Source organism: Anopheles stephensi, unplaced genomic scaffold (genome assembly GCF_013141755.1).
Source record: "Anopheles stephensi strain Indian unplaced genomic scaffold, UCI_ANSTEP_V1.0 ucontig267, whole genome shotgun sequence".
Lineage (NCBI taxonomy): Eukaryota > Metazoa > Arthropoda > Insecta > Diptera > Culicidae > Anopheles > Anopheles stephensi.
Window position 1 is genome coordinate 10038 of NW_023405199.1, and position 9963 is coordinate 20000.

Below are 9963 nucleotides of genomic sequence, written 5' to 3' on the forward strand. Positions count from 1 at the left end.
TTACGCCCGCGAATGCTGGTTCTGGCGGCACGATGAGTGGCCCACACGATGGGGCCCCTGGCAGACAATGCACTTAGCTGCCGAAGTGCACTGGCTAATGCGGTGGCCCTCTTCGCCACACTGCAAACACAGACCCGACCGGTCAGACGAGGCACGACAGTTTCGTGCCAGATGCCCCATCAGAAGACAACGGAAGCAACGCTGACGGTCGAGTGGCTTCTTCGGCACTTCGCGGATGCCGCTGACGCATTGGCACAGTGTCAGCTTCTGCCCGATGAGAAGCCGTGCCTTTGCTAGTGGGAGCCGCACTCGAGCTCGCTTCGTGCCATCACGGAGCTCCCAGAGCTCGACACGCGCGATTCCCGGCTCTGCTCCCAGCTTCTCCTTGATGGCGAGCTCCACATCACTCTTCTCGGCCAGAGAGTCAATGTTGGTGACGAGAAGCTCTCCCATCTCCGTCACCACACGGACCACGCCATCCTCACCGAGTGCCAGCTGGATCCGGCGAGCCAGCTCAGCGCTGTCCACATTCTTGCGTAATGGGACGATGAGATGACCTTGCGCGGTCCGACGCCCCATCCCAATATCAGCCCTGACGTCTTGCAGCTCCTGTGATGAGCGCAGCTTCACGTACATCTCCGTCCAGGTTTTGTCCGGACCGGGGACCACCGCGATGCGATCGGGTCGTGCAGGACGCCCCTTGGACTGGGCACGATGCTGCTGATGTTGTTGCTGCTGGCTCTGCTGCTGCTGCTGGCGCATCTGAGGTGGCCGGTATAGCTCCTGATGCGGTTGCTGCTGCTGCTGAGTCGGGCGTTGCGCTCGGCTATTACGACCGTTCAAGACCGTTGCCCAGGTCATCTGCTGCTGCATTGGCTGGAGTTGTGGCCACTGCTGCTGATGTAGCGGTTGCTGCTGCTGACGCTGCTGCTGCTGCTGCTGCTGCTGCTGCTGCTGCTGCTGCTGCTGCTGGCCCATTGCCGACACTGCGACCGTCCGTCGCTGCGGCTGTGGCTGGCTACGCTGCTGCTGCTGCTGCTGCTGCTTCTGCTGCTGCTGCTGCTGCTGCTGCTGCTGCTGCTGCTGCTGCTTCTGCTGATGCTGATGCTGCTGCTGCTGCTGCTGCTGCTTCTGCTGCTGCTGCTGTTGCTGCGAAGCCTTCTTCGCTCGGTTGCGTTGTTGCCGGCTGCGTTTCGTTCTGGCACTGCCCTGGCCACCAGACTGTGCCGAGGAATGTAGTGCCGTCAACGAACGCATTCCTTCCTGAACTGCTTCCAGCATGCACTTTAGAGCAACCTCGCGCTCCCGGCTGAGTCGCAGCTCCTCAGTAAGCGTCTCCACTTGCTTGGCGAGGGTCTCCAGCATCTTGTGCTAAAACTCCTGCGCAGACGCTTCTCCGCCGTCAGGGATCACCACAGATGTGGATGTCTCCCCTTCTACTTCCTGCGACGCCACCACCGTCTGCTCCAGGGTGGAGGCATCGGAGAATTCACCATCATCCTCCTCTTCCGATGTTTCAACAGCTTCCGCTGATCCGACCGACCGTGGTGTCACCGGAGAGGGGGAAGGGGTGTCCGACCGCTTCCCGGGAGCTAACAGCGACCGCACTCCGGAACGCAGCACTCGCCCCTCCATTCTGTGCCAGAGGGAATGACCGTCCGTCGTTAAAATCCCTTTGACAAGTTCTCGCAAAAACCGTGAAGAACGGGTTTTTCCGCTCTGGGGGGGTGGTGGTGGGTGGTAGGCAGGTACGGTGCTGTGCTTAGTGCTGTCTTCTCACGCCGCGTCGATGGAGGGGTCGGATGCTGGGGTGCAGCCGGAAAATTTGGAAGACCCAAAAGACGCTTTTCCGGGCGTAACTCCCCCAAATGAAGTCCGATCGCCACCGGTCCCACGACGTTTCTGTGCGCGTTGTTGCTGCGCACAACCTTGCCGAAGAAACTGACGCTCTAACTCTCCTGCTTCCCCGGGAAAATGGCGGAAAAGCGTTAAAAACGGGGTTTTTCCGCTCTGCGGGGGTGGTGGTGGGAGGTAGACAGGAAAGATGTTGTTTTCCGTTGTCCTCTCTTCACGCCGCGTCGATGGAGGGGTCGGATGCGGGGGTGGGGCCGGAAAATTGGGGAAACCCCAAAAACGCTTTTCCAGACGTAACTCCCCCAAATGGCGTCCGATCACTTCCGGTCCAAAGACGGTTTTGTGCGTGATGTTAATGCGCACCACCTTGCTGTATGTCTCCACGCTCTAAATCCCCTCCTTCCTCGGGAAATTCACGGAAAACCGTAAAAAACGAGGTTTTTCCGCTCTGGGGGGGTGATGGGTGGTGGTAGGAGGTCGGAAACGCGTACGATGGCTTCGTCTTTGCAAGCCGCGTCGTTTGATACCCCACTTGATGGGGTCCGGTGAATGGTTGGGAAACGGTGGGTGCCCGGAAAAACACTATTTTCCAGGGGGGGTGGGGGAAAACCCTTGCGGGGGGGTATTCTCCGTTGAAATCGGACACCCCTCCACAAACAAACCCCTATCGGGAGACGCACCGTTTTCCCGGTAGGCCCGGAAAACTCCTCAGCAACACGCTTTTCCGGCTGTGGCGCCCCCTGGTGGTGGAAACCTGCTGGATTTTCCCGCTTGGTGGGTGGGGGGCACCCGCCCGGACAACTCCCTCGAAGAACCGGAACTGCTATCTCCCCTCCTTCCCCGGGAAAACTCGGGAAAACCGTCACCGGGGGTGGTTTTTTCCGCTCTGGGGGGGTGGTGGTGGGTGGTGGGGGGGGGCGGGGTGGTCACTACCGGATTCCCCTCCTCGAGACGCGTCGATGGAGGGGTCGCACGCCCGGATCGGTGGACTGGCCACCCGGTACGCCAAGAATCGGCCAGAGGGCCCGCCGGGAACTCCAGGAAACCAGGGCGGACACAACCCGTCCGAACACCGGGTGCTCCGCAAGGGGGATGTTCCGTCCGGATCTCAACTTCCAGAACCGGAATCAAACGGCCGTTAACGGTTTTTCGCGTCAGGGGGGGCAAAAAGCCGCCATTTTGAGAAGGCGAAAAACGGCGTCCTTTTTTTTGAACAAAACTTTGTCTCCCTGTATCTCACTCAGTTTTCATGGGATCGACACCAAACTTTCACAAAGCGTTCTTCTCACTGAGACGCACAAATCACTATATGGCAGCTTCCACGTAGGTCCTAAGCCGGCTGAGTTATTCACTGTTCAATTTGCAAATTTTGCCACGTCACCACTTCCGGAACTCCATCATTTCCGGCACTTTGAGGGTATCAAAAGATGCGCCCCAACGGCGCGCTTCTTTTGCACTATCACTTTTAACAATCCGTCAAGAATCCACAAAGTTATTCGAGAAAAACGATCTCACGAAAAACTCCCTCAATTTTCCGAATTTTCCGGAAAAATTCGGCTGGGAGGCGTAGGACCAGGATCGGGGGCCGCACACGTGAAATCACTGTCCTAACTTAACTTTTCACCGATTTTCCTCGAAAACACTTTTTTCTCACGGAGCACCACACAAACACGTCTGTTCAGTTCGGCTGCTCGATCGCCACTACAGGGATAACTGGCTTGTGGTCGCCAAGCGTTCATAGCGACGTGACTTTTTGATCCTTCGATGTCGGCTCTTCCTATCATTGTGAAGCAAAATTCCCCAAGCGTAGGATTGTTCACCCTTTCAAGGGAACGTGAGCTGGGTTTAGACCGTCGTGAGACAGGTTAGTTTTACCCTACTGGTGTGTGCTAATACGTGCTATCGTAACGGAACTCCTGTGCAGTACGAGAGGAACCACAGGTACGGACCACTGGCTCAATACTAGTTCGACCGGACTTTGGTATGACGCTACGTCCGCTGGATTATGCCTGAACGCCTCTAAGGTCGTAACCAATCCGAGCTGATAGCGCTTCAAAACCTAATGGGCAATCGGAAGCTAGCGGGCCTAACAACCCTCCGAGATCCGCTGGAACTGCCTCTGCAGCCTGGCGCCTCATCCCCGCTTCATAGACTGGGCCGCATCGCGCGGGGTCGCACTGCACGTGTTAGTACCTGACCATAGGGAACGCCGGTGGCCGCCGACCTCGCCGACCGTGGACTTGACTAGTTTCGATGCCCACCGACCGCCCGCAAACGACGGGACTTCAGGCTAGGAGTTTCAAGTTGTAGAGATGCGTTCGCATCGATCCTCTCAGGCGACCTACGCCTGGTGGTGTTATGGTGGACGCAAGGCACGTCCTGGCCCGGTAGTATGTACAAGAAAATGTACAAGTCCGGGAATACGGGGTGCATCGTATGTAACGTTCGATGTACATATAAAGCCTGGAAGGTGTTGGGATTATATCTGCAACACGGGCATTATCGAAAGATGGTTAAGTGGAGTCACCCAAAGGGTGCCGTGTGTTATAAGGTACGTAATGCACAGTAGAGATACATTGTCGGGAGGTGGAACCCGAAAAATGTACAAGTCCGGGAATATGGGGTGCATCGTATGTAACGTTCGATGTACATATAAAGCCTGGTAGGTGATGGGATTATATCTGCAACACGGACATTATCGAAAGATGGTTAAGTGGAGTCACCCAATGGGTGCCGTGCGTTATCAGGTACGTAATGCACAGTAGAGATACATTGTCGGGAGGTGGAACCCGAAAAATGTACAAGTCCGGGAATACGGGGTGCATCGTATGTAACGTTCGATGTACATATAAAGCCTGGTAGGTGTTGGGATTATATCTGCAACACGGGCATTATCGAAAGATGGTTAAGTGGAGTCACCCAATGGGTGCCGTGCGTTATCAGGTACGTAATGCACAGTAGAGATACATTGTCGGGAGGAGGAACCCGAAAAATGTACAAGTCCGGGAATACGGGGTGCATCGTATGTAACGTTCGATGTACATATAAAGCCTGGTAGGTGTTGGGATTATATCTGCAACACGGGCATTATCGAAAGATGGTTAAGTGGAGTCACCCAATGGGTGCCGTGCGTTATAAGGTACGTAATGCACAGTAGAGATACATTGTCGGGAGGAGGAACCCGAAAAATGTACCAGTCCGGGAATACGGGGTGCATCGTATGTAACGTTCGATGTACATATAAAGCCTGGTAGGTGTTGGGATTATATCTGCAACACGGGCATTATCGAAAGATGGTTAAGTGGAGTCACCCAATGGGTGCCGTGCGTTATAAGGTACGTAATGCACAGTAGAGATACATTGTCGGGAGGAGGAACCCGAAAAATGTACAAGTCCGGGAATACGGGGTGCATCGTATGTAACGTTCGATGTACATATAAAGCCTGGTAGGTGTTGGGATTATATCTGCAACACGGGCATTATCGAAAGATGGTTAAGTGGAGTCACCCAATGGGTGCCGTGCGTAATAAGGTACGTAATGCACAGTACAGATACATTGTCGGGAGGTGGAACCCGAAAAATGTACAAGTCCGGGAATACGGGGTGCATCGTATGTAACGTTCGATGTACATATAAAGCCTGGTAGGTGTTGGGATTATATCTGCAACACGGGCATTATCGAAAGATGGTTAAGTGGAGTCACCCAAAGGGTGCCGTGCGTTATAAGGTACGTAATGCACAGTAGAGATACATTGTCGGGAGGTGGAACCCGAAAAATGTACAAGTCCGGGAATACGGGGTGCATCGTATGTAACGTTCGATGTACATATAAAGCCTGGTAGGTGTTGGGATTATATCTGCAACACGGGCATTATCGAAAGATGGTTAAGTGGAGTCACCCAATGGGTGCCGTGCGTTATAAGGTACGTAATGCACAGTACAGATACATTGTCGGGAGGTGGAACCCGAAAAATGTACAAGTCCGGGAATACGGGGTGCATCGTATGTAACGTTCGATGTACATATAAAGCCTGGTAGGTGTTGGGATTATATCTGCAACACGGGCATTATCGAAAGATGGTTAAGTGGAGTCACCCAAAGGGTGCCGTGCGTTATAAGGTACGTAATGCACAGTAGAGATACATTGTCGGGAGGTGGAACCCGAAAAATGTACAAGTCCGGGAATACGGGGTGCATCGTATGTAACGTTCGATGTACATATAAAGCCTGGTAGGTGTTGGGATTATATCTGCAACACGGGCATTATCGAAAGATGGTTAAGTGGAGTCACCCAATGGGTGCCGTGCGTTATAAGGTACGTAATGCACAGTAGAGATACATTGTCGGGAGGTGGAACCCGAAAAATGTACAAGTCCGGGAATACGGGGTGCATCGTATGTAACGTTCGATGTACATATAAAGCCTGGTAGGTGTTGGGATTATATCTGCAACACGGGCATTATCGAAAGATGGTTAAGTGGAGTCATCCAATGGGTGCCGTGCGTTATCAGGTACGTAATGCACAGTAGAGATACATTGTCGGGAGGTGGAACCCGAAAAATGTACAAGTCCGGAAATACGGGGTGCATCGTATGTAACGTTCGATGTACATATAAAGCCTGGTAGGTGTTGGGATTATATCTGCAACACGGGCATTATCGAAAGATGGTTAAGTGGAGTCACCCAATGGGTGCCGTGCGTTATCAGGTACGTAATGCACAGTAGAGATACATTGTCGGGAGGTGGAACCCGAAAAATGTACAAGTCCGGGAATACGGAAAAGTTCCCCATGAAAGGCTGGGGATACAATTATTGATACAAATAATGTGCCTAAGGGTACATTTATTTTTCTAAGTCCCAGAAATCCGTCACTGAACATCACGACTTACAAACACATCTTCCCCCGGTCCTCCCATATACGGCACGGGGACAAGTATGAACAATGAAAATCATGTGTGTATGGAACATATAATGTGCCTGAGAGCACATTTTTTTTCTAAGTCCCAGAAATCCGTCACTGAACATCACGACTTACGAAGACATGTTCCCCCGGTCCTCCCATATACGGCACCGGGACAAGTATGAACAATGAAAATCATGTGTGTATGAAACATATAATGTGCCTGAGAGCACATTTTTTTTCTAAGTCCCAGAAATCCGTCACTGAACATCACGACTTACGAAGACATGTTCCCCCGGTCCTCCCATATACGGCACGGGGACAAGTATGAAGAATGAAAATCATGTGTGTATGGAACATATAATGTGCCTGAGAGCACTTTTTTTTCTAAGTCCCAGAAATCCGTCACTGAACATCACGACTTACGAAGACATGTTCCCCCGGTCCTCCCATGTACGGCACGGGGACAAGTATGAAGAATGAAAATCATGTGTGTATGGAACATATAATGTGCCTGAGAGCACATTTTTTTTCTAAGTCCCAGAATTCCGTCACTGAACATCACGACTTACGAAGACATGTTCCCCCGGTCCTCCCATATACGGCACGGGGACAAGTATGAAGAATGAAAATCATGTGTGTATGAAACATATAATGTGCCTGAGAGCACATTTTTTTTCTAAGTCCCAGAAATCCGTCACTGAACATCACGACTTACAAACACATCTTCCCCCGGTCCTCCCATATACGGCACGGGGACAAGTATGAAGAATGAAAATCATGTGTGTATGGAACATATAATGTGCCTGAGAGCACTTTTTTTTTCTAAGTCCCAGAAATCCGTCACTGAACATCACGACTTACAAACACATCTTCCCCCGGTCCTCCCATATACGGCACGGGGACAAGTATGAAGAATGAAAATAATGTGTGTATGGAACATATAATGTGCCTGAGAGCACATTTTTTTTCTAAGTCCCAGAAATCCGTCACTGAACATCACGACTTACGAAGACATGTTCCCCCGGTCCTCCCATATACGGCACCGGGACAAGTATGAACAATGAAAATCATGTGTGTATGAAACATATAATGTGCCTGAGAGCACATTTTTTTTCTAAGTCCCAGAAATCCGTCACTGAACATCACGACTTACGAAGACATGTTCCCCCGGTCCTCCCATATACGGCACGGGGACAAGTATGAAGAATGAAAATCATGTGTGTATGGAACATATAATGTGCCTGAGAGCACTTTTTTTTTCTAAGTCCCAGAAATCCGTCACTGAACATCACGACTTACGAAGACATGTTCCCCCGGTCCTCCCATGTACGGCACGGGGACAAGTATGAAGAATGAAAATCATGTGTGTATGGAACATATAATGTGCCTGAGAGCACATTTTTTTTCTAAGTCCCAGAAATCCGTCACTGAACATCACGACTTACGAAGACATGTTCCCCCGGTCCTCCCATATACGGCACGGGGACAAGTATGAAGAATGAAAATAATGTGTGTATGGAACATATAATGTGCCTGAGAGCACATTTTTTTTCTAAGTCCCAGAAATCCGTCACTGAACATCACGACTTACGAAGACATGTTCCCCCGGTCCTCCCATATACGGCACCGGGACAAGTATGAACAATGAAAATCATGTGTGTATGAAACATATAATGTGCCTGAGAGCACATTTTTTTTCTAAGTCCCAGAAATCCGTCACTGAACATCACGACTTACGAAGACATGTTCCCCCGGTCCTCCCATATACGGCACCGGGACAAGTATGAACAATGAAAATCATGTGTGTATGAAACATATAATGTGCCTGAGAGCACATTTTTTTTCTAAGTCCCAGAAATCCGTCACTGAACATCACGACTTACGAAGACATGTTCCCCCGGTCCTCCCATATACGGCACGGGGACAAGTATGAACAATGAAAATCATGTGTGTATGAAACATATAATGTGCCTGAGAGCACATTTTTTTTCTAAGTCCCAGAAATCCGTCACTGAACATCACGACTTACGAAGACATGTTCCCCCGGTCCTCCCATATACGGCACGGGGACAAGTATGAAGAATGAAAATCATGTGTGTATGAAACATATAATGTGCCTGAGAGCACATTTTTTTTCTAAGTCCCAGAAATCCGTCACTGAACATCACGACTTACGAAGACATGTTCCCCCGGTCCTCCCATGTACGGCACGGGGACAAGTATGAAGAATGAAAATCATGTGTGTATGAAACATATAATGTGCCTGAGAGCACATTTTTTTTCTAAGTCCCAGAAATCCGTCACTGAACATCACGACTTACGAAGACATGTTCCCCCGGTCCTCCCATATACGGCACGGGGACAAGTATGAAGAATGAAAATCATGTGTGTATGAAACATATAATGTGCCTGAGAGCACATTTTTTTTCTAAGTCCCAGAAATCCGTCACTGAACATCACGACTTACGAAGACATGTTCCCCCGGTCCTCCCATATACGGCACCGGGACAAGTATGAACAATGAAAATCATGTGTGTATGAAACATATAATGTGCCTGAGAGCACATTTTTTTTCTAAGTCCCAGAAATCCGTCACTGAACATCACGACTTACGAAGACATGTTCCCCCGGTCCTCCCATATACGGCACCGGGACAAGTATGAACAATGAAAATCATGTGTGTATGAAACATATAATGTGCCTGAGAGCACATTTTTTTTCTAAGTCCCAGAAATCCGTCACTGAACATCACGACTTACGAAGACATGTTCCCCCGGTCCTCCCATATACGGCACGGGGACAAGTATGAAGTATGAAAATTTTTGGTCACAGCGTGAAATCCCTCTAATGATCATGAAAATAGCATCGGATCACTTATCTGACCATAAAAAGTGAACCAAAACCCTATTTGGACAAACTTTTTGGTCCTATGAAAAATTCACTTTTCATATATGTCATGGTCGAAAATTTTCTAAGTCCCAAAAAATCACTTATTCTCGAATATCTCGAAAACTACGTATCGGACAGGGGTCAACCAAGGTGTTTTAGAAAGGTCTTTACAAGCTCTATTTAATGAGCCATAGCGACTTTCAAGTGATTTTTTGACACTTTTTCGCATATCGGCATCCTTGGTTCCCATACTGGCCATAGGTCATAGGGCACCGAACGGCCAACTTCTGGTCCGGGGGTGAAATTTTTTTTCACGA

At 50.1% G+C, this 9963-nt stretch overlaps 1 protein-coding gene across 1 annotated transcript; it reads right to left on the reverse strand.

The window, feature by feature from the left end:
- LOC118516301 lies at nt 1-636 on the reverse strand. Its single transcript, XM_036062124.1, has one exon. It carries the CDS (start codon nt 634-636, stop codon nt 1-3), a length of 636 nt encoding a protein of 211 aa, XP_035918017.1.
- Nucleotides 637-9963: the final 9327 nt, after the last annotated feature.